This window comes from Cydia pomonella, unplaced genomic scaffold (genome assembly GCF_033807575.1).
Source record: "Cydia pomonella isolate Wapato2018A unplaced genomic scaffold, ilCydPomo1 PGA_scaffold_180, whole genome shotgun sequence".
NCBI classification, from domain to species: domain Eukaryota; kingdom Metazoa; phylum Arthropoda; class Insecta; order Lepidoptera; family Tortricidae; genus Cydia; species Cydia pomonella.
The window spans coordinates 35,861-61,345 of record NW_026907821.1 but is presented as its reverse complement, the minus strand read 5'-3'; the positions used below and the strand labels follow the sequence as shown (position 1 = coordinate 61,345).

Here is a 25,485-nt window from a genome sequence, read left to right as displayed (position 1 = left end):
GGCCGCTCCGATATGTCTGATGGCGACTGTACATAAGTATTCGTTCTCGGCCTGTTTCGGGGTCTCTCAACGAGTGTGTACTCGAAATTACTGACCCTGACCCAACCACGACACGAAAATAAAATTTGTTGTTAGCTCATAAATCATCATTATAGTCGCGTTTTATTATGTACATAGTGTTACGACAACTAATACGAGAAAAATTAATCTTTACCGAACGACTTCAAAAGGATAAAATAAAATATCATCCCGTTTTAGGTATATGCTCTAGCAACTGAAACGTTTGAAGTCGGTGCCAAACCCGGCGGGCCCGACGGGGCCAAGGATATTTGTGTTTATCTTTTAGTTCCCCATTTTAACCATACGTTTTATAAATATTTTCCGAAAAAAAAAATCGATCAAATTCACTTATGTTCATTTTGGGGTATAATTTTAGCTAAATAAAGCTCTTTCAATAAAAAAGTAACACTTAAAAAATTGAGTTTCTATTTCTATGAATGCCGATTTTCATCCCACCGTGAGGCGTTCGGTTTTATATCCCATAGCCCAGTAATAAGTCAATCGCTTTTACCCAAAAGCCACGTACATTGGACACGTTTATATTTATTACATTTTATTAACCGACTTCAATTTCATAGGAGGAGGTTCTGTATTCGGTTGTGGCTATTTTTTTTATGTCTGTTCAGCGACCGATGTGAGTAATTATTTTTTTATAAAGAGTTGCCGCCAAGGTGGTCCCATAATATTTTCGGTTCTGATCTGATGATGGAAACCATCAGGAATTGACGGAACTCCTTAATTTTTAAAGGCACATGTATGGTGGTTTGACTGTATTATTAAGCAACTCAAGCATTTCCTCTCGAAAACTAGTAAAACTACCAATTTGATGTAGTGCAACTGTAGCCTTACCACGAGTTTGACTCTACATATTAGGTGACGTGTGTTCGTAGCTGACTTAATTTCTATACATCTCGCTCGCATTAAAAGGCTGCCAGTACGAGCGAGATGCATAGAAAGTAAGTTACGCTAGCGAATATGCTACTTACTGGTTATGAAGACCACGGGCGATATGTGGAACTTACCCCTTATAATTGGGTGTATTATGATTTTTGATGTAGGTAGTGTTGGAAATAAGAGGTGAGGGGTAGGTGTGAGGTAGACGGTGGTGGTGAAGGTAGACAGGGGTCTGAGGTTGGGGTTGATGTGTTGGGGCTTGACGAGTTAGGGTTTAAGGGGTTAGGGGGTTGAGGGGGCGGTGAGTTGATAGGTCGGGGACTGAGGGGTTGGAATTGGAAATTGAGGAATCGGGGGAAGGAGATGAGTGGTCGGGGGTTGGAAGTTGAGGAATTGGGGGTTAGGATTAGAAGTTAAATGGTCTGGGGTTGAGGGGTCGGGGAATGGCGGTTGAAGATCTGGTGGTTTAGGGTCAAGGGTTTCAGTGATCAGGGATTGATGTTCTGTGAGATTGAGTAATCGGAAGGGTGAGGGACTCACACACTCTACATCTTATTCAATATATGTTGCTTTGCCGTTTCGTTACTACAAGAATGATTGTACAAAGAAAAGTAATGAACAGTGAATAAATTTTTCACCTTACGCCCATGTGACAGTAGCAAAACGGCCAAACTGAATATTTTCACTTAGGTGTAGAGTTTGTGAAGTTAGGACTTGTAGAGATAGGGCGTGTACAGTTAGAAGCTTGGCTCTACCTGGAGATCTGATAACTTTTTGACAGTGCGATTCATGTGGAATCTTCTTGGCAAGATTTTACATGAAAACGTTTTTGGTGGGATGTCACTTTAGTTTTGTAAGTTGCTTATGACAATCTTCCATCCCTTTATTTAAAGTGTGGGGGGTGATTTACTAAGAATCCTGAAATATTTATTTTATTATTTATAACTAGAGTCCCTATATCAACTTTCAGACCTCTAGAATCAAAATTTGTGGAAGCCTGATACAAACTTCCATCCCCAAGGGGTTGGGGATTAAAATTTACAAGTTTTAGATTTTGTTGTTGTTTGTGTAGTTATATTATATTATTTAACTAATTTTAACTTTCTAGGGTTTCAGGAAGTACCGTAAGAATTTTGATGATCATGAGTGAGTGAGTGACGAAATCGTTTTTTTAAGATATCAATAAAATCTAAAGTATAAGAGCTATGCAATTGAAACTTTACAAGTTTAATAAGTCTACTATTGACATCATATTCCGACAATTTTGTGTATCTGGTATAATCTAAACCCAAGTTATGAGGGTTAGTTAGGACTAAGTGCTTCGAGAAAAGGTAGGTAGTGCCCTTGCGCTCCAATCGGCTCGTCTTGACGGGGGCACTACCGTGTCCGCAGATACGGCCAAGACAAGATAAACAAACAAATTATTTAAGCCACACATAACTTCGTGTGAGCATCAGTCATGAGTCTCATGAGTTGTTTTAAACGTATTTCCACTGATTACTTATGGCAAGCAGGCTTTAGACGTTTTGATATTGCTTATGCTTGATGTATACAATCCAACACACTATTTATATAACTAGGTAATGTCTGATTTTTTTAATAAAATTAGACAGTCTTCCGACTTACGCAAATATTATTCCTAAATGTTAAAGACGCCAAAATTTTTGGGCGCATAAAATAACAAAAAAGTGTGTGTGTCGCTCTCGGGTGGAACGAAGTATATTATTATTAATACAAAAAACCGGATCCCTTTGTTTGACATAATTATTGAAAGTCATAATGTAATGATAGTCATATAATCATTAGTCATAACTTTGAAACCGTTAACTTTTCAGGAATTTCCTTAGGTTATCCTATAGAAAGGTTAGGTTAGGTTAGGTTTGTTTTATGGCAATCCTGAAAAGTTACGCGTTTCTGAGAAAAACCTAATTATGGCTAACGAAAATGTGGACAAACAATACATTATGACTTAACACGTTATGGGAAACAATAGAGACCCACAAAAAACACTTAATCGACAAAATAATAACAACCGAAACTGCTCACAAAACCTGAAACTGATACGCTTAGCTCGGGCTTCACACTCGCTCAGTGAATCAAAAATATGATATTCAAGTGCAAAAAATATATACCTACAAAAACTATAATATCTGCATACACGTACAGAGATCGAACCCGTATCGTAGCTGTTACCACCTGTTTCTAAGCGGCTCTTTGCCAACTGCGCCACTATAGGATATAGGGTCATTCCATCTGATTTCAACAAATGAGGTGTGCCGTGTGGTTATTAATTTGAATAAAAAAAATTGAGATCTATCCTTATGGTGTCAGGAAAGATAAGCCACCACTATTCTTTATTATCTTTTACTTTCAGAGCAATGTCCGTTCTAAGGAAAAAACCGGTTCTAATTCCTACTTGTACATAATGTGCTCTAACTTTTGATTGAGAATCAAATGATTCTCAATCAAAAGCCTAATAAATATTAGGTTAGGTAAGAAATTAGCATTTTATATTGTATGACAAAAGTTAAATAAACCAATTACAAACAAAATGGTGGCCTCCTAAAATGTTCACGCATCCACTTATATAAGAAACATCTATTTGGTTACCTATTTTAAATCAACAGTTAGAGCACATTATGTACATGTAGGAATTTGACCCGATTTTTCTTGCTACACTGTGCTGCTGGCAAGTTAAAAGATAATAAAAAATGTGGTGGTTTAACACTTCTGGTATCACAAACGTTACCTACATACATTTCTTTCAGTTAAATCAAAATTCATGCAGCACACTTTTAATTCAAAATTGAAATGAGATGGAATGGCCCTATACGTATTTAAGTCGGTGAAATTAGACTACTTTTCCTCGACAAGAATTTAAACAAAAGAGGGCCATGGCGGAAAAATCTTACACTCGCCTAGCCCCCATCCGCCAACCCAGCCGTCCGATAAGGAACTTCGTTCTAAAGTTATAACATTGAGAAATATGTAAGGCTCACAACCGCAAACGAAAGCGAGGATACTGAATATTCTTTGATAAAACCGAGTCAGGAAGCGTTCGGTTACAAACACAATGCAATTAGGTAACAGTTTGCGGTAGTCAATTATGAAAACTTCTGTCGAAATGGTTTCGTGTCTGAGCTTTTATAATCACTATTATAATCCTGCCTATTGCAGGGAGTAATTTTAAACGGTGCTGCAATTTAATGGTTTTAAGAACAAAAAGATCGGAAGATACTTTCTCGAATCCTCGAAGTGTTATAGGTACTTAGATTAAATTCTGTTTGCATAAGTAATCATACCGACAAAGAAAACTTTTACTGCTCGGTACTAAAAGCGGAAGACTTTATTAAAGTACCTGAAGTAAAAGTAAATAATATCGGAATATACTTCCTTAAATTCTTGAAGTGTTATTACTTTTGTTAGGTAGGTAAGTATATTCAAATTTATTTGGAAAAAAGTCGTACCCAGACGACTGTAGGTATCTGTATTATACCACAGAATAAATATACTATCGTACAGAAATGACACTTTCTACAAAACCGAAGTTTGACATCGATTCAGTGACGAATTATGCTGTCCCTTTCTAATGTATAACACTATCCCTTTCGGCCATTTAGGGTTGCTAAAAATTTAAGTCATTATCTTATCTGTGGTCGTGCACGTATAGGGTCGTCAAGTTGTGCCAATCCTAATAATTGCTCGGAGCAATGTTGAGCCGAACGGGGCCGGAAAAAGCCGAAAGGAGGAGTGTTGTCCCACTCACTATACCTACATACTGCCATCTTTAGACACATGATTAAAACTTTTAGAACGCCACGCCATTTGAATTTAATCCTTATTCTTTCACTGATGTATTAAATTTGTTAAAAGCATGTTAAAAGTCAAAAAGTGGCGCCATCTTACCGGGCAGAACCCAAAGGTTGTAGCGCCATCGCTCGAAACGATGCCGCCATACCTTTGGCCTTTGATCTATTAGATGGCGCCACTTTTTGATATTTAACAAATGAAACACATATCAGTTAAAGGATAAGGATCAAAGTCACAGGGCGTTCTAAAAGTTTTAATCAGTGTCTAAAGATGGCAGTAAATTTACTGTGGCTACAAAATTTTCTTTGACAATCCACCTCTATTTCAAATTCTCTTTGATAAAGCGGAAGACTTCAATAAAGAAAGAACGATTCAAATAATATTGCTAGATACTTCCTCAAACACTTAAAGTTTTATAGGTAGGTATGTATGTTATTTATACTATGTCGGTGGCCCGCCTGTGCGCGTTGCCAACCCTAACACTCGGCACCCTCTAAATGTTAAATTTTATTTGGATAAGGAATACTACCACTGCTGGGCAAAGGCCTCCCCTCTCGCTTTCCAATCCTCCCTGTGCTGAACAAGATCCTGCCAATCCCGCTGAAACGTATCCAAGTTGTCCCGCCATCTCTTCCGCAGTCTGCCCCTGCCACCACTACTCTGGGGATGGCAGTTAGTACTAAATAATGTCTCATCGTCTTCCCCCTTCAGTGGCACCAGGTCTCGAGTATCAAAATGTCCATATAACCAGAAAGTCCAACTGCACAAAATGACGAATTCAAAATGTCCACACTATCAAAATTACCACAATATTAAATTGACATAATTTCAAAATGACTAGATTATCATAATGTCAATATTATCAAAATAACTAGATTATCGAAACTACATTTTAAAAATCCTTCAGTGGCACCGGCACCAGGTCTAGAGTATCAAAATGTCTAGGGTTTATCGGAACAAATATTTTAAATCTAGGTATAAAATAACTAAGATTTATTTAAATATATGTTATATGACATAATCTATATTATATGCATTTATCATTTATTTATGCATTTATTCAAATGAAAAATATACAATGGCGATTCCACTGCATTACTTGTGCTAAAAAATGCCACCAAAATCCTAAACCTAAGAGCGAACTCCTATTTTGAATGCCGGGAACGCACTTGTGACCCCTGTGTGTGTCTATAGGCGAAAATAACTGCCTACCATCAGGCCATTCGTCTGCTCGTTTGCCTCCTATGTCCTAAAAAAACAACAAAGACGAAATTTCATGCCAACGTCGCAGATCGCGGGCAACGGCTAGATGAATTGAATGAAAACTTTTCGTTTACCGTCAAAACATACGGTTACGTTATTACGGTTTCGAAGCATTCTAGTCATATTGTTAGTATAGTCTTTATGATATTATTCTAGTCAAATTAATATTGTCGTCATTTCGACACTATGGTAATTTTGTACAATTGGTCAATAAGTATTAACACTTGGACATTTTGTATACGGAGACATTATGATACCCTAGACATTTTGATACTCTAGACCAGGTGCCACTGAAGGGTCTTCCCGGTTTTTTGCCACGGCTTATGGGAGCCTGGGGTCCGCTTGGTACCTAACCCTACTGTTTATTAGAGAAATAAATAAGAGCTTACTTACACAATAAGAGTCACACGAACATAGGGGCCATACAATTTAATTTACGCTATAATAAAAATATCGTATCTAAGCTAATTCGTTTTTGTTGCTAATAATTGTAGGTAGTTACTACAAAAAAATAGAGCGAATTGAAGTTTTGTACATGCTCTTCTACGCGCTTAATTTTCTTTTTGTTACAATGTTCAAGCCAGCTTTCATATTAAGTACCTATATCAGAATCAGAATGTGGTTTTAAAATGAGAGGGTAACTTCTATTATAAGGGCCGGCTTTTTCTTGTGACTTAAAATAAACACCGGAACTCTGGTAGCCCTAAAAGGACCATGTTCGATAACTATTAGTAATGTGTACATAGGAACTCACGCAATAGGGTTGTCACGTGCATTTTAATCCATTGAAAGTGCATTAAGCCTTGCACAGCATTCGGGAAACGAAGTGCTCCTGATTAGGGTCATCACACTTCCTTGTTGATGGCAGAGTCGTGCGATAACCTAGGAGCTGGGAAAAGAAAAGTAGCAAGCGCTATTAATTTGTTAAGGAAATTTAGACTTTATGATAAGTAGCTTAACACTCTAATTGTTAGTGCACAAAAACGTATTTACTTTCAGGTCACGGAATAGTGAGTCAAGATGAGACTGTAATCCATTTTAGAATGTAAGGATTAGGTAGTGCGAGTACACTTATTAGGTAGGTACTAGGCTGGTCTTTTATCACTAACATGAGCACTTTCTGAGTCAATAAACAGGTCTACAACCTGTTTAAATCTATTTCAAACTATGAAACAAAAAAATACTTTCCTGCTAACATTTCTTAATTTATGTAAAATGACACATTGATGTAGTTGTAGGTAAGTAAATTACAAATTTACCCGAATTAAACTCTTGAAATTGATAATGAATCCAAATGTTAGCGCAAAGTTTTATTTTATCCACTGAGAGACGGTGGAAAAGAATACGAAGTCTACCCAAACTTCATGAAAGTTATTTTAGTAGACAAGCTTAGCATGCATAAGGCTTCTACAGACCTATCACCAAATCCATAAATAGGTCCATAATTCCAACGAAACAGAGATCCTTATTCTCAAGCTGCATAGTCTGACCGAGCTATACCAGTGACAAGTTGGACTACCTATATACTTACTGTATTCTTTGAGTGGGGCGATGTCATTCATGACAAAATTCTATGAAAATATAACGTTTACACATTCTCTAACTTTGTTCTGTTCAACTTGGTGCAAAGTTAGCTTACCTATCTAATTTCTCATTTCTATGTAAAAAAAACATATTACGAAAAGATATACTTAGATTGCTATGGGCAATAAAACCCACTCTCTATCCTTTGTTTTGTTATGTTATTACGACTACGATTAAATTTTATACAATTAAAGTGAAAATGTCTATTCTAATTTACATCATCTGTAATTTTATGCGTGTGAGAAGTTTTTATATTGTTTGCTTTTAATCGTTGTAGGCTATATGTAAAGCGCCTGAGCAAATAAAATGGCAACAAAAGCCAAAACTGGGCATATAGCTCTAATACCCGAGCTTATATTCTAACAAATAGTGAAGCGAGCTTTCGGGTACAACTTTTTTAATAAAAAAAGTGAAGGGTATTTTCGAGCAGCACCTTAAACTAGAATGAGTCACTTATCATCACAGAGAGATATATATATATGGCCGGGACTTTACGAGCACTAAGAATGGTGCTAGTTTAGTGGTGTCACTCACGAATTCAAGCCAATCGTGCAGTCCAGCGCAACTAGTTACGACCATTCGCGCGCGTGATGCGAACTCGTCAACCAATCGCGTTGCAGCGTTAGACTGCACGATTGGCTCGAATTCCCGTGCGTGACACTGCTGTACTGACCCCATTCTTATTGTCCGTAAGTGTCCTTAGATTGTCAATGCTTGACACTATTTATTATTTTCATTATTGCAGTTACAGGATTTCGGCATTATGAAGTTACATGCTTTCATCTATGGAACGAAGGAACGCGAGTTGTTCAACACCAGCGTACAAAAAAAACCGTTACAATATAACAAATATAATTCCAAATAAATCTAACCAAGCGTTATCATATTGTCAGTAGTTTCGGTAAGGATCTGATGGTTGCTGGTGGTGGACTCAGGTACGATGTGGTGGGGGCCGACGAGGCAGTATGTGAGGCTGCAGCCGGGCTGGACGTTAGCGCCTGTGTACACTACGCAGTCTTGGAGGACGCAACTGGAAATAAAAGTAATGTCAAAACAATTTGTATGATGCAGCATTACAAGACTGGCATTATCGCACAGCGATGCCGCCATACCTTTTGCCTAGGATCTATTAGATGGCGCCACTATTTGATATTTAACAAATTTAACACATACAGTGAAAGAATAAGGTTCAAAGTCAAATGGCGTTCTAAAAGTTTTAATCATGTGTCGAAAGATGGTAGTAAATTTACCGTGGCTACAAAGTTTTCTTTGTCAATCCACTTCTATTTTTGGCATTAGTAAAAAGGTAAACAATCTTGACGTGTCTTTTTATATTCGTTTATATTACTTTTGAAAGCAAAAGTCAGTAAATAATCGTACATGATTTATAATTATTACATATTTGCTGTGAATTATTTTACAAAAGTGTTTTTTAATACAAAGACATCAAAATCGCTTGCTTACCTTCTTTCTAACAATAAAAAACCGAACTATAGAGATAGCTATATTTAAATTTTACCTGTTGGAAAGAATTCCCTATAAAGGTAATGTCTGTGTACAAAATCTTGGTTATTGGATTGGCTTCCAGAATTATAACTTTCTAGATCAGTTTCATATGAAAACATAATAAATAGCGCCATATAGAACAAAAGATGAAGCTTGGCATTATATGGAAGTAAAAGCTCTTTATTAACATAACTACTTCTGTCTCATACTCACAATATGTAATCTATTGTTTGTAAGTAACAAAAATATATCTTTCAACCTCAAAGATTAACTTATCTACTTACTTTTATTAAGCATATGTATAATACAACTCACCCTTCCTTAATTACAACATTATTCATCAATATACAGTTAGTCAATCTAACTTTGTTATCAATAGTACAGTTGGCGCCAATAATGGTGTTTTTAATTGAAGTCTTTTCACTGACAACACTCTTGTCTCCGACTATGGAGGTTTCATCTATTTGCCTCGTTTTAACTTCGCTGGTTGGATATAATCTTTCAGTTAAAGGAGAACCAGTCAGCTCTTCCCATTTTGAGAGTATCTGAAATAAAAGAAACATTAACTTACATTAGCTGCAAAAAATATATTATACTGCTATTTTTTGCAGGCATTCATTCAAAAAGTGAAATTAGACTTTATATCAAGTAAATAATGATTGTATCACCATCACGACCATATATACACCGTGTTTAAAAAAAAAATAATAATAATAATTCAGCCTATATACGTCTCACTGCTGCTGCTGTTTTTTATTTCCGTTAATTTCAAGGGTGCATCCCAAGCTTAAATTAAGTAACTTTCTTAATGACACCGGTATTCTAATTACTTAACTCCATTTTGGAGATAATCAATGATTAATTTTTATCTGATAAGGACCTTACGAGCCGGTACACTTGCCTTAGGCCCAGTTTACATATTGATTACGATTAGTCAGTATGAGTTCATACATTTGCTACTAAATGTAAGTACTATTCACTTCATTAGCCTCTGGTTTGAAAATTACATCACATCATTAGGTGCTTTACAATTTAATACCCACCAGGCTATCGCGAAAACTGAAAACTCAGGCAAACTAATTATTTTAACCCTTTACCGCATACGCAACCATACATGGCAGTTGTAAAATTTAATGCAATTGACAGCTATTAAAGTTCAAATTTAAACAAAATATGTTTTATACATGTGATAAGGGTTAAAATATAACCCTAGTTTGATCGAATTGTCATTTTCATACACCCCTGTATGTAAATTTTGTTTATGAGAAACCATTAAAAAAATTAAGAAAATGTATCTGAAAAAATATGATAGATTTGCCATTACTGTAGCTACATCCCATTTTAGTTGTTTAGTATAAGTCCACTAATGTCTAGTTTGTAGCGAATTTGCCTGCAATTATTAATAGTTCTGGGTTTCAATTTTGAATCTATTTATATGTAGGATGAGCATTAATATTTTGTTCCCAAAACATAAGCCTTAATTAGCTTAAAAATATTAATACATATACCTCGATCCTTTCAATCGGCTTGTATCAAAGAGATATTCAGACATAGAAAGAGATTATCATTTCATATTTACTAGTCGCCTTTCAGTGGAGGAAAACATTGTAAGGAAATCGGACTAATCCCAATAAGGCCTAGTTTCCCCTCTGAGTCGGAATTTTTTACAAAAGTGACTCACTCTTGTAAAAGTCACTTTTGTAAAAATTTGTGCCTACGCCAATTCATGGAATTTGTTGCCAAGCTGACCCCAGGCTCTCATGAGCAATAGCAATAAGCGGGGACAAATGCTAGGAAGAAGAAAACACATACCTTGTTGTTTGATAAATAAAATGCTGAAAGTGTGTTAATGCGAATACCATAAGTGTTCTTCTCTGCAATATGTGCATAGCATCTAAGTAGGTCATTGTAATAGACACCTTTTGTTCCAAGCTCATGGTCATTGTAATGGGACATGTCTCGGATCTGGCTCTCATACCCATGTTCTACTGCATAGTCGAATATATCTTTAGATATATCAAGGTTTTTCTCAGAAAATCCCTTCTTATCTGATGGATTTTTGGGCTTGCTTAGTTGTTTTTTAACAATGTGTGGTACCAGTTCCCCCTTTAGTGAAATAAACTTATTGGACTCCACTAAGTAATTCACCACCCAATGCTTCATCACATAGACATGAGCATCTAGCAGCCTGCTGTACATACTAATTGAACTAAATTTTTTTATGATGAGTCTCGGTAAAGTCACATTATCTTCAAAGTCACTAGCGCTGGCTACAAAAACAAGCCTCTGGGTTTCTTTATCTATGCAAACTAAGTCTCTGTCAGGCTTAGCCTTAGTTTTAGGACCTGGCAGTTCAATCCACTCTTCAGGCCCATTGTTGAAATAAAGTGCCGTGAGTGCTGCATCATGCTTTCTGTACAGGTTCAACACTTCATTGAGGTTTATATTAGTGATGAGATCCCCGGAAATAACTAAGAGGTCTGTGACGACTCTGCTGCTGATGTGTTTGAGGGTGTCCGCTGTGCCCCAGTCATCATCTGACGGTATGACTATGAGTTCATATTTGATCTTTAGTGGGCACCTTTCTAAAGCATTAAGGATGTTGGAATTGTCTTCATCCAGCACCACAACTAATGTTTCTGTAATGGAGACAGTAATATTGTGAGAAAATTTTCTGTACTTATATACTTTAATCTTTTATAGGGTACATTTAGAAATTATATGGCAAAAATGACCATGCTATATCATCCTTATGTATTTTTTTCTTATGCAGAAGTTTTAGGACTTTAAGGAAGTGGTGAGGCTTGAGTCATGTATTTTTATAAATATTGACCGTTAGGTTAAATAGAAATATTATTTAGACATAATTTTAAAACATTTAATTGGTGCTAAATTTTAAAAATATACTGTGTCACAAAACACACAGTATTCTTAAAGATTAATGTAGCTGAATTAATCATATTGTATTGCAAGAAATATTTATGAAACTTAATACATTAGGTAAAATAACATCATACAATTGGTTGTGCTATGAAAAATACTCATCGGTTATTTCATTTTCATGAAGTGTATTTGTAAAATTATTTATTACTGATTGTGTGATCTTACCTTGGAAGCCCATTTTCTCCAACAAATGCAAAGAATACCATAGCACAGGATACGGTCCAACTGGAAGTAGGCATTTCGATACAGAACCACCAACGTCTGGCAGGCGAGAACCTCTGCCCGCTGCCAAGACTACAGCTTGAAATTCTGGATACTTGTGCATTTTCACACGAAATCACTTCTTATAGGTTATTTTTTTAAATAACTTTATTTTAGTGATAATAAATGTTAATATGTTACAAATATGCGAGGCATGTGCAAATGGTCTTTAGATTATTAATGGCAAAGAAATATATTTAAATTTTCATTGCCGATAATGCTAAAATCCACTTTCGTCTTACAACAATGCAAATGACAACATAAGTACGTGTATAATCTTCTTTTATTCCGTAGACTAAAATGACAACCACAAAGTCCACAAATGTCAAACGTAGAAATAATGTGACCAGCTTAAAACAAACAGTGCTGATCTTTGATTTCGGTTTGTCAATAACCGATAAATATTAAATTAATTTTAGATTCAAGATAAACAATAAATGACATCTACTCACTATATGATAGGAAATAAACAATAAATAAAATCTACTCACTACTAATCTACTCAAGCATTTAAAAAATGACATTGACGTATCGCCAATTTGACGCAACGCCATTTTGGTATTTTTGGTTTACGTATTCGACATTCGTATTCGTTATGTATTCGTTACTTTACTCGTATAGTGAATCGAATGTGATCAGTACGTTTTTGTTGACTTTTTTTGTGACGTTTGTTGATTTTAGTTAGTTATTATTTTGTTACGTTTGCTGCATTATTGTTAAGTTTAGTTTACATATACATGGATCCTAATCGCCCATCTACCTCGTCGCATGACGCGGCGAAGAAGTGTTATCGCCTCCGAAAAAACGAAAAGTTAAACCCCTCAGCCAAGGCGAGAAATTTATGATAGTAAATGTGTACAAATATGTGAACACAGAGGCAAAAAACAAATGTGAATATGAAGTGCCATCACCTATATAAGTACCTCCCAATAGTTTATTTTCGGTTAGTACCGGTTGTAGCACATCGCTATTTATAAGACGTATAAAACTAGCAACACATGAAATGTCATTTTAGTCTACGGGATAAAAAATAGACTATAGTGGCTGTGGCTGACATTATAGTGTGCGTTTAGATTCTGCAATATTTTGTCTTATACCTACATTGCTTTTTGATAATTATTATTGTAAGAAAACATAATTATGTGATAAATACGTAGATGAATTATACTGAATTAAAGAATTACAGCTATGCGCAATATAATTTAAGTAAGATTCGAACGTATCTTTACAATTTATAGTCATTTGACAGTCACAGAAGTTAAGATGTTGGATATACTTAAACACACCCAACTTGACAGCTGAAAAGGCGTGAAATTCAAATTTTCTATGGGAAAATGGGAAGTTAACTCTTCGCGCCTACATTTTTTAACCCTTTACCAGGCAGAGCCACCCATATAATATATCGTTTACTATGGTCGGGTTTTAGCTCCAAACCTTATAACCTATAAAGCATTATATCGATCCCTGAAAATATTATTATATGATCTTCATTTACAACACGCTTCTAAATCCAACAATGTTTCTTTGGCAGTCGTTTGCATTCACTTGAGCAGTAATTACGGTGGGGTCTGACGAAAACCGAACACTACTTAATTTCAGAGAAATAAAAGCATATAGTTGCGACAAATTTTTAATATTTCGTAGATTTTGAGTGTTGTAAGGTTATCTAATCTGATAATTTGCTAAATATTCTACATTTTTGTAATAGGTATCACCAGAATTAAAATGTGGGATGACACTATCCCAACGCCTTGTTAGAAGTTTGACTATGTGGGAATTGTTCTGCCCTTAGCCCGGTTAGTGGTGTTGTCGTATCATGTAATAAAATTATTATTGTGTTCAACCTATAACTAGGGAATTTGCGTAGTCTTAAAAGTTCCCTTTAAAGACTTGTCCTCTTACTTAGGAGATTTAGAGTTAAAAACTGACTATGGTAAATGATGTACTATGTGGTGGCATATCACCTTTTGCCTGGTAAATACATTTTGTATAAGACTTTATGTACGCATGTTCTTCTGGAGTTGCAGGCGTACATATGCTACGGAGACTGTTTCCCATTAGGCGGGCCGTATACGTAGTAGGTATAAAGAAAAAAGGGCGTAGCCAGCCAGTGAACTAGTTGGGGGGGGGGGGGGGGGGGGAAGTTGATATCGCTGGAGGTTTAGGTCGGTCGATCGAAAGAAATCCAGTCCAGTCGGTCGAGGGGACTAGGTCGCAGTATACCATTCAGAGCCTACCGCAAACACCGAAGTTCGCAAATTGCGGGCATCTTTCTCTGTCACTCTAATAGGGGGTATTACTGCAGCACTAGCACATATTTAAAACCATAGTTTTATAATACTATTCACTTCTTTTAATAAAATATGGCTTCAGTCCAGTGGGACTATTTTGCCAGTATCAAGGAATTCGGAACTTTGTACGGTTAATACAAGATAGTGTACGGTGATTTTATTATCTTCTTCTTTTATAATTCGCCAGTATCAAGGTATTATGAGCTTGAGATACGACTAAACTTGTACGGTGATTTAATCAGCACTTGTAAAGCGATAGCTGGATTTTACTAGTATCACGTACACTACCGGCCGTTGACTACAAAATGGTGTTAAACGCGTTTCAAAATTAATTCTTCATTCACTGCACACTACTACATTAGTTTACTGTATATGTAATAAGCTATCGATATTACACTTTAAACAATATTAATGAGCAAAAAACAAAGTAATTAATCCCGAGGCGCGATAATCAAGATTGCGCTCGAACCGGAAGACCTTTATACATACTATGCTTTAAACAGCTTATTGTCAAGTTTTCGCTAGAATCTGTTCGGAAAGAGAAGAGTCGTGGAATGTATTAGGCTCCAACCATTCCACGACTCTTCTCTTTTCGCACAGCCTCTATAGGGCTTAAGTGTCAATTACATACACACATTATCAGGCCTGATATCAGATCCGATTTCGGGCCCTAGAAATAATATTTTTCCTTTTCACCAAATATCAGCACATCGTTAACAATATTTGAAATGTAAAAAATGCTTCATATGCATAAATATCAAACATGGAACATTTATGGCAATTCAAGACAAAAATTTTTTTACATTTCAAATATTGTTAACGATGTGCTGATATTCCGTGAAACGAAAAACGATTTTCAGGCCCGAAATCGGGACTGATTTCGGGAAGTGTGAATGTAATTAGTACCTTATTACATCAGTATTATATGATCTGTGTTACATCCATCCTGCCGCTGGATCAGTATTGCCAACTTGGCATAAAATATGCTACTGGACTGGAAATTTTATACGTTATGTATTTTTTAACTTTTACTTTATTTTAATAAAATTAAAATTACAACGCTCTAAAATACAAATAAGATTCACGGTAATGAAATTATTGTCTAAGTATTACCTATAGGTATTGGGTTAAAATAGTAAACAATAATAACAAATGAATGAATGAATGTCCTACTGACAGACCACAGTCAAGTATTATCCAATAGTGATTTGTGCAACGAGAGAGGAAAGTTGTTTTTTTTTGCGAGTGTTGATCACGATCACGAGCGAAGTGAGTGATTCTAATCTGATACTCAAAAACACGAGAAGTAAAATAACTTTGTGAATCACTCTCGTGTGACATACAACTTTTCACCTCAGTAGTGAGAACATATTAAAGGTACTTTGTCTCGCTCCCTGGAGTGATGAAAGTCGCACTTTCCTCACTCCCTGGAGTGACGAAAGTCTGCTTGTTCGAGCGGCTGAGGTGAAAAATATTTTACCCATGTTTTACCATGTTTTGTTATACGAGTAGGTAATAAATAGGTCACCGTTAGGTACCCACTTAAATACTTGATTATTATGCACTAATCACAAAGTATATTTAAAAAAAGTTTCCTCGGAGTGAGTGCACGGTGTGCAGGGCAAATGTACCTGAAATTAATAAGAATTATCTAATTATGTGTAACAATTACCAGTAAAACAATAGGCCAAAGCAATATTGTTCAAGCCTTCCTTTCCATTTATCAAACTTGTCAATTGATTGCGATCACCATTTACCTTTCCTCGCATGTCTGTTACATGTGTTGGGTTTATGTCCGTAACATCTAATCCTAATGACGATGATAGACTTTCTTCAGTTTTGCTAACAGACGCTCCGCAGTACCGCTCGCAAACTAATGCCCTGCGGATTACGAACAAAAATTTATTAATTTTTCCCAAGTCTTTGACAAGTAGTAATTAGATGCTAATTTTGAGTTGTGTTTTCATCCTTCGTGCTTATTCCCCTTATAAGCTTTACCCTGCGGAGCTAGTTGTGCTAATAAACACTGCGTCAAAAGTGCGAGTTGATCTTCGAGAAAATACTACACTTTGAATTATTTATAATTTATACCTCGGATCCACAGGGTGTGGTATCGGCCGCCCAGGAACACATGGTTTTGGCGGAATTTCGTCATCATCTATTTCAGCAGCTTGTCGCTTGATCATGCGTCTTGCAAGCTCCATATATTTGTCTGATACTTTTGTATCGGCAGCCGTTCCGCATGATAAACAATTTCCATCGCGGTCCATTTTTTTCTTAAATAGATTTACTGGGTAATCGCCGACAATATTAAGCATTGTATTGAGTACAGCGTTCATTGATCTATAATAGTCGCGCAGTGAGTTATTCAAAGTTAAAGCTTGCACGCGGTCACATTTTTCATTCATGGTTGTCATAATAAAATCATCTATGCAGGCCTGTGGAAAACAAGTAGGTTTTCGTTACACACGTAGAATCGGTGCGTAATGGCTGAAAAAAATGCGCCGAAATAATATTATAGTTTTGGCAAGGGTTGCTTTTTCTGTGGCACAAAAGCCGCAAAAATATCTAACACAATTTCATATTTGTAGCGCAATAAGAGTGTTTCACATATTTTTGGCCTTCGTCGCATAACATATTATCGACGGTTGTCTTCGATTACCGCGATCTATATAAAAAATATCAATATAGGTATAATCCGTTAAATATTATATCGGGTATAATTAATTTAAAATACATCTCGGACGTCTCGGTGTTTATCCTGTCTACTACAAACGCTGGAAAGGGTTCGTAACGCGGGATGTATTAATTTTAAATTCATTGAACCACATATAATCCATTAATTTTTATTTTATTTCATAAGAACGGATTGTTATCGTATAGGTACCTGCCAATTAATTTCCCCGGATTCAATGTGATATTTTGTCTTATGAATTTCTCCTTGCAGAAATCCGACAACAGCGCAGAGCTGCTCTCTAGATAACAAACCGTTGACGTCAACCACTCTCGCTTTATACTGCAGGGCTTCTAAGGCTTCCTCCCGAGTAGTTTTGACTCGACCGATCATTTCAAGTCTTTTTTTAATTCTCTGGAATAATTACATTTTACTGATTTTATTTTAACCACAGAATAAGTAATAGTAGTATCGTACAGAAAAGAAACTTCCTACAAAACCGAAGTTTGACAGCGATTCAGAGACGAATCATGCTGGCCCTTTCTGATGTATGGCACTATCCCTATCAGCTATTTAGGGTTGTCAAAATTCAAGTCATTATCTTATCTGTGGTTGTGCACGCAACGGGACGTCAAGTTGTGCCAACCCTAATGCCGGCTGTACACACTCGCCGAGACACCCCGAGACCGACCGAGAACGAGTGTGTACATGATGCTCTCGCCTTGTCTCGCCCGCTCGGTTCTCGCCTCGGTTCGCCTCGGCCGCGTGTCGGTTTTTTGCGGCCGAGTCAAAGGGTCTCGTCCGCTCTCGCGCGAGGTAAACGAGACTAAGCATGTACACACTCGTTCATTTAGTTGCCCGCTTACTGTATTTGTGTAAAGACGTGTTCGCTATCGGTTAAAATGTGGTCCAACGATCGTGAAATGGAATCTTTAGAATGCTATCAAAATTAACATGATTCGCAGCAGTAACTAAAAAAACCTTGATATGTGAATACTTACTGGGTTCTTTTGCGGTGCATAGTAATCATCCACCACCTTCGTTTTCGCCATGGTTTAGTAAATTTTTTTTTAATGATATATGTGTAAGTAATTATAATAACTAACAGCACAAAGACAAACGACAGCAACAGTTTCTAGGTCCATCGTGGCCGATATCCTCTGTTCAAATGACGTGCACGAGTGTGTACATGGTGTGCTTTCGTCGAGAGCTTCTCGCCCAAAACTCTCGGCGAGAGGCGAGAGGCGAGTGTGTACAGCCGGCATAATAATTGCTCGGAGCAATGCCGAGCCGAACGAAGCCGAGAATGCACGAATGCTGCAGTTTCTCCCTCCTGTTTTAACTGACTTTAAAATTCCGAAGTACCTAGATGTCATTGCGAATGTCTGGTTATGTACCTATAGTCCTCATTTTAATGACGGAAGGGCTAATTCGGAAAATGCGATGACTTTTTTTGCTACTTCGAAATACAAATATTGAAAATTAGCGCCACCTACAACAATCACGAAGTACTTGCCGTTGTATATATATTAATTAATGTACTAAGTACTCTTTGCTTGAGTAATATTTTAGTTTCATAACTCATTGGCTTATTGTATATACATATAATTCTAATAACATACAGTAAGATCTGCACCAGTTTGTTCCTGGATGCCTGTTAGTTCCATTTGGTTATTCTTTGCAGCAACTAGGTTGAATTGCATATCCGCGAACTCTTCTTTTATCGCAGCTACAGCTGAAAGATTATTGTTATTAATTATAACGTGAGAATAACTCTTGTCTTTTAGTAAGGAGTAAGCAATTATTCCATTTTTAAAGATAAATATTGGAACTATGGATTAATTGGAAGCTGGCCAAGAGCATGTCGGGTCATGCTCAGTGTAGGGTTCCGTAGTTACGGGGGCTATCTATCTATCTGTTATTAAGTATCGTATATATACATTACAAGTAAAAGGGAGTAGTACCTTCGCAGCATGTCTTTTTAATAACAATGGAGTCTTCCCTTTTTGCGATAGGTAATTCAAAGATGGCTTAACCAAGCTATAGTTTTCAATGAAAGGTTTTATTATGGATGGAGACTATTTGTACTCCTATAAGAATTATCCAACGACACTCCACACCATAGGGTTAAAGCGAAAAAAATTACGTGTAGGGGAGGTTCAGTCGCCATCAGATATATGGGAGCGGCCAAGGTGCTCACAAATATCTGAACACGCCACTATTGTCAAGGCGTTAGGGTGCATGCTCAGATATTTTTGAGCACCTCGCCAGCTCCGATATATCTGATGACGACTGCACCCAAAAAAAAATTGTATTTTTTATTTTACCATGTTGTCGCCATGATTGATTGATGTAGGTATTGCAAAATTGCACCTTTCTAGCACCAACGATCACGGAGTAAAACCGCGGACGGACAGTCAGACGTACATGGTGAAACTATAAGGGTCTTCCTAGTTGACTACGGAACCTTAAAAATTTTAAGGTAAGTACCAACAGGATCTTCTGCTGGGTGCGCTAAATGGTCATCTATGCGTTCTTTGATCGTCTCGACATTATATTGCATCTGTGTCACATTTTCCTGGCAGTCGCTCATCTAAACAAATGGAACAGAATTACGAAATAAAAAAATAATTAAGAATGAAAAAGTAAGAAGAATGAAGTACTAGTAATAAGATTTTTGCGTAAGAAACAACTAAGCTTATTAAGCTAGAAAATATAATAACAAGCCAGGCAAATAGTATGGCCAAATACGTTGACAATAATTTTTTAGGTATATTTTTCTTAATTACACGGCTTTTACTTTAAAATTTTCTCCTTAAGCTTTGATACACAAACAAATGTTTGTTAAACAGCGAATTAATGTTCTCTTATGGGCCTGTGTGTCAACATGGAACAAAATTCGGAACAAATGTTACACGGGTAAAGGTATCTTATGGCGGTGGGCGCTTACGTCGCATAGCACGGCATTATTATTATTATTTTTGACATGGAAAACATAGTCGTGTGGACAAATCCGGTCCTATTTCTCTTTACCCTAAGATACAGCACGATATTAGTATTGGAAAATCGTTAATAATAGCATAAGCGCCGACCGCCATAAGGTATCATTACACGTGGAACGTCACAAATTAAGGTGCCGTAGGTTCGCTTAAAATTATTAAATTAATTAAATACGGTTGCTTAAAATTAAATTAGTTATCTTGAGGATTTTCTCCAGGGATTTGAGCTATTCGAATCCTGTTTTTTTGACTTAGGACGCTCGATAGGAAAAAATCACGACAGAGGTCTAAAACGCACTTTAAAAATTATGCACACATGTTATGAAAATTGCTTGTAAAAATGCGCAATTTTATTTTTGAAGGAACTCAGCGATAACTTTTTACAAGCTTTTATTTAACTTGCCCTGTTAGTAAACCCTGACTAGAAATACGAGTATATGATCATTGTCAAGAGGGCGCTGTTATTCTCATGTACAGGGTGACAGTTCAGTTTAATATTATGAAAAATGTAATTCCGCAATATGGCGCGTGATCATATTACTGCTCAGGCTTTATGTATGTTTGTTTCTTAGTTAGGTGGGTCAAATCCAGGAAACTAAATTTCCGATTTCCGATTGAGCTAAAATTTTGCATACATATCTAAATCGGATGACAATGACAATGCAATAATTATGATGACATGGAGCTGATCTGATGTTGGATCGGAGGGGGTCATGGGAACTCTGTGATAAAACAACGCAAAATAACTGTGGTTGGGGTTGTTAGAATTGTCTCGATAAGTGTGGAAAGAAAAGTATAGTCAGCGATAAAAGCTTGTACCAAAAATGAAATTTTTGCAAGAAAAACTTTTTTATTTTTGAGTACTTAAAATAAATAAAACCATAATTTTATTAATTGATTACAAAAGATGCAATGAGAATCTATACTAACATACAAATACAAATGCAATCCGCCACATGCTTCGTCAAAACACAAATGTAATCCGCACAAGCATCGCCACAAACTTATTCTACATTAACACTAAAACAACTTTTAAATTCCGCAACAAGCTTCGTCAAACACATCTATAATCTAACAAAAATAGAAATTAAAAAAAAACATGATATTCGTGATCCCAAACACATCCATCTCGCTCACGCGCACGTGAGAGAAGAACACGAACCTACGGGGCCTTAAGCTATTAATTTAATCTAACACGATCTTCATTAAGGGCCTGTTGCACAATGTACAAGTAAAGTATTGGATAGCTTATTAACAAATAAATTAACTCCCAGATAAAACTTCCTCCAAAAATTAGGACTTTATCGACTAGTTAAGCTTATTTGAAGATAGTAAAACGCCGACGATGACTTTATTCGTCAGATAAGTGGCAAGTAGCTTATTCAGGACTTTACTTGGACATTGTGAAACAGGCCCTAAGTAAAGTAACACGACACATATTTTACCTGTGACGCCATGACAACATCAAATGCATTGGCTTTATTAGTAAAGCGGTCCACCTGAACTCTTAATCTTGCGAATCTGACATTAATTAGTTGGGCCTCCGTTAGTTTTGGTGCTATAATTTTTTTGAAAATGTTATTGATTATATAAATTATATTATTCATATTTAACATATAAATTGAGAGTATCATATAAATCCACAATTTCATCAGTAGAAAAAGGCGCTACATTAAAATTTTCTATAAGACGATTACCCTTCACGCCTACATTTTTTAAATCTGCCGCTTGCCGCTAGAAAATACTGACGGAAATGGCTTGACAGACTGTAGTTTCGCAGAAAAATTACTAATATTTTCGCGAAGCTAAACTTTAAAGTGCCTTAAAAATTTAATAATTAAGGCCTCGGTATTATAATTGCCTCCGTTTTTTTCAAAAAATCTTAACCAGATTTTTCTGAAAAGTGATTTTTTTCTAAAACTCTGTAGTTTTTATATAGTCTTGTATCATTGGCTTTTATCGGATCTAAGTGCATACCTTCTAAACGCGACAACCTATAAGTATAGAGTATTTTTAACCCGACATTAAAGATTCAGTACCCCTAGTGTAAATATTTTCGACAGCGAAACGTGACGTACGCGTTTGCGTTAAGTGTCATTTTGTATGAGATTTTTGACTTTCAAAAACGTCCCGCTTGGTGCGCTGTTCAAAAACCCATAAAAAATGAGACTTAACGCAAACGCGTACGTCACGTTTCGCTATCGACTAAAATTACACTAGGGGTACTGATTGGCAAAAACAGGAAATCGTAATAAAATAACCATGAAAAAATTGACGAAAAAAAGTTACAAGGACCAATGTAAAATAATGTAAATATATGCCGGTAATCATATTTCAAAAATAAAGAAATTCTGCACCCCACAATAATCGCTCCGAAATTAAACTGTTATAAAATAATAAAATCAAGCTTACCGGCCTCTTTGAACAACAAGTTAGCCCTCCTTGCTGTTTCAGTGGCTTTGGTAGCTGACTCAGATAAGCGTTTAACGTTTTTGTTTCGTATATTTTCCATGTCGACACTAAAATGAAATGAATAATGTTTTGTAAAATTAATTTGAGACCTAAATTAGGTTTTTATTCAATCGTGATATTAGGAAGCTTGATTATATCACTATTGTACACTTTTCTCTTTTTTGTACTGTATACTTTTTCTACGAGTTATCAAAAATAATAACTTTTTTTACTATAAAAACCTAGATAATCAATGAAAATTGGTAAGTATCTCAGTAGACAAAAGACACAAATGCCCCCCGTTTAGTCTTTTCTATGGGGGCGCGGCGGCACGTGATAGGTAAATTTTCTTATAGTTGACTACAGCGTATCGAAATGAATTTTATGATTGAGTTGGGAGCCCATACAAGAAAATTACGCAGTTATAGTTTGGTATACGAAATCTTAATTCAACCATTACAGTCGACGAGTAGTAAAACAAATTCTTCCCTTATTTCAGTCTAGTAATGTCGAATAGGTAGATTAGCAACAATAGAACATGAAAATACCCCAAAGTATCAAGCAGGACAAGATCCTTATATGTGGCCCCTACAAAAAATATTTGAAATGGAGTAGATTTTTTTATCACTTCTATCTACTTCAGTCAGAGTAGGTCAAATTTTGCTGACAATAAAAGTTGATTCAGCCATATATGTACAAGTCGCTTTTCGGTGAAGGAAAACATCGTGAGAAACCCGGACTAGTCCCAACGCCTAGTTTGCCCTCTTGGAAGGTCAGATGGCAGCCGCTTTCGTAAAAGCTAGTGCCTATGCTAACTCTAGGGATTAGTTGCCAAGCGGACCCCAGGTTCCCATGAGCCATGGCAAATATGCCGGGACAACGCGAGGAAGATGATGAACTTTATTGTTAAGATAAAAAGAGCGTGTATTGATTTTGAATTTTGAACACCGAGGAGGTGAACAAAACGAGAACACCACTTAGCTTCATCTGCTGCTATTCAAAATCGCATGCAAGACTTTTTCCTATTATTTGATCCATTTATTCCTCTAATATTTTTCTACTACTCTCCGAATCAATGTATTATGGATGCTTACTTCAATTCAGACCAAGTTGCCATATTTTCTAGATCAATTTTTTTCTCTGGTGGATGTGTATCTACAAGAACTTCTTCTGACTCGGTAGTTGGAGGTTTTAGTGTTTCTGTCGAGGTTTTTCTCGATTTGTGAAAAAAACTTTCGTCGAACGGTCCTTCTAGATTTATACCTGGTATGCTACTAGCAAACTTAGTGATCACAACTAGCATTTCATTAAGTTTTTTATAGGACGCTTCTAATCTAGTGGCCATATTCAGTGCGGCCTTTGGGTCGGTGATTGAGGTGGGCTTGTGAAGGTTTGACCAGGCGGTTTCCACATTAGGTATTACACCAAACTTGGCTTGAAGTTTACGAACCTCTGCCACCATTCTATCATATTGTTCTTGGGTAGCTATCGAACTGCGAAAATCTGAAATATAGTATTATTCCAATATTATTCTGAAGAAATGAACTTCAATCAAATATTATAATATTTAAAAAGGCAACAGTTTACCTATTTGACTTTCTTGCGTCGGCTTCGTCTGCGTCCTTGATACTAAATAAATAAAAAATAATATCTTCTTTTATATTATGTTATGGAATTACGTAATACTAAATACAAGAAAATATATATTGAAGAATAATAAATAAAAATGAATTACTTTAAAAATTAAATGTGTAACTTACCAACAAGTAATTTCTCATGATATACATCTGTAAACCCCAAGATAAATTAAAATTTGCACAGAAATAAATTTGGAATGGCAAAGAAAATAAAGTTAAGAAATGACAAAGAAAATAGAGTTTCGGCGGCTTGGGACCACAAATGAAAATTATCACTTTTAATAATGTAGGTACACTACTCAAAATGTCCAATATATTAGGCTGACAGGTAAATAAAGTGATTCTATTGATTTTTAATAAAGACATCCCTCGTTAGGCATCCTCGTGCATCTCTGGTGCAAGCGCAGCCTTACACTTAAAGGCGCAAGTACTAAAAAGCTCGACCCTGACACATGGTTCGTTTACAACATGTCACGAAATTATCGGTCGAGTGCGGCAAAATTCTTAGCGATGAAGAGAAGGGCAGTGAAGGGTTGTCTTTGCCAATTCAGGTTGAGCTGAGGTTGACAGACACTATAGCTTCTTAGGATTGGTACTATTTTTGGCTTTGATGATTTATATAATAGAATCGCTAACTTCGAAAAAATCATTTCCAGAAGTGGTTCATTCAACAATCGGGCATTTCCAGAAGTGATTACAAGAACCGAGCAATTTAACTTCAAGAAACGGTAATTTTTTGGTAACGCTAGGTTACGTTAAACGGTAATGCTAGGAATGGGTACCTAATAGAAGTATACATTTTACGTAGATGCACTTTGAGAAGTGAACACTTTGCAAAGCGCGTATTTTGAGCAGTGGACAATATTAAAAGTGGTAATATTTATTTGTGGTCCCAAACCGCCGAAACGAACAGTTCTAAGTCAATTATTTAAATAGCCGCAAAATTGCAAGGTCATTATCTTTCACGGAGTTATGTATTCAGTTATATCTGTATAGTTTTTTTTAAATACTAACTGAAGTGATCTTCCTTTAATATCCGCTTTGCTGATCCAGATTCCTAAAAAATAAGATTACCAGAAAATTTAAATTCTAAAGAGGAATAACTATAACAG

At 36.2% G+C, this 25,485-nt stretch overlaps 2 protein-coding genes across 3 annotated transcripts; both read right to left on the bottom strand.

Moving 5' to 3' along the window:
• Window positions 1-8,446: 8,446 nt before the first annotated feature.
• LOC133533574 (translation initiation factor eIF-2B subunit gamma-like) lies at window positions 8,447-12,626 on the bottom strand. Its single transcript, XM_061872576.1, has 4 exons — window positions 12,226-12,626; window positions 10,930-11,756; window positions 9,433-9,662; window positions 8,447-8,641 (listed from the first exon to the last, which is right to left on the bottom strand). The coding sequence occupies exons 1-4, from the start codon at window positions 12,383-12,385 to the stop codon at window positions 8,479-8,481; spliced, it is 1,380 nt and encodes a 459-aa protein (XP_061728560.1). The 5' UTR covers window positions 12,386-12,626; the 3' UTR covers window positions 8,447-8,478.
• A 3,280-nt stretch (window positions 12,627-15,906) lies between these two features.
• On the bottom strand, window positions 15,907-22,425 carry LOC133533575 (uncharacterized). 2 transcript variants are annotated; one of them, XM_061872579.1, is made up of 7 exons: window positions 21,731-22,425; window positions 19,777-19,879; window positions 18,909-19,021; window positions 17,500-17,700; window positions 16,704-17,050; window positions 16,370-16,493; window positions 15,907-16,243 (listed from the first exon to the last, which is right to left on the bottom strand). In XM_061872579.1, the coding sequence occupies exons 1-7, from the start codon at window positions 21,935-21,937 to the stop codon at window positions 16,181-16,183; spliced, it is 1,158 nt and encodes a 385-aa protein (XP_061728563.1). In that variant the 5' UTR covers window positions 21,938-22,425; the 3' UTR covers window positions 15,907-16,180. The 2 variants fall into 2 exon arrangements, with proteins under 2 accessions (XP_061728563.1, XP_061728561.1); XM_061872577.1 differs by having other exon boundaries at window positions 16,118-16,493.
• Between the last annotated feature and the right edge of the window lie 3,060 nt (window positions 22,426-25,485).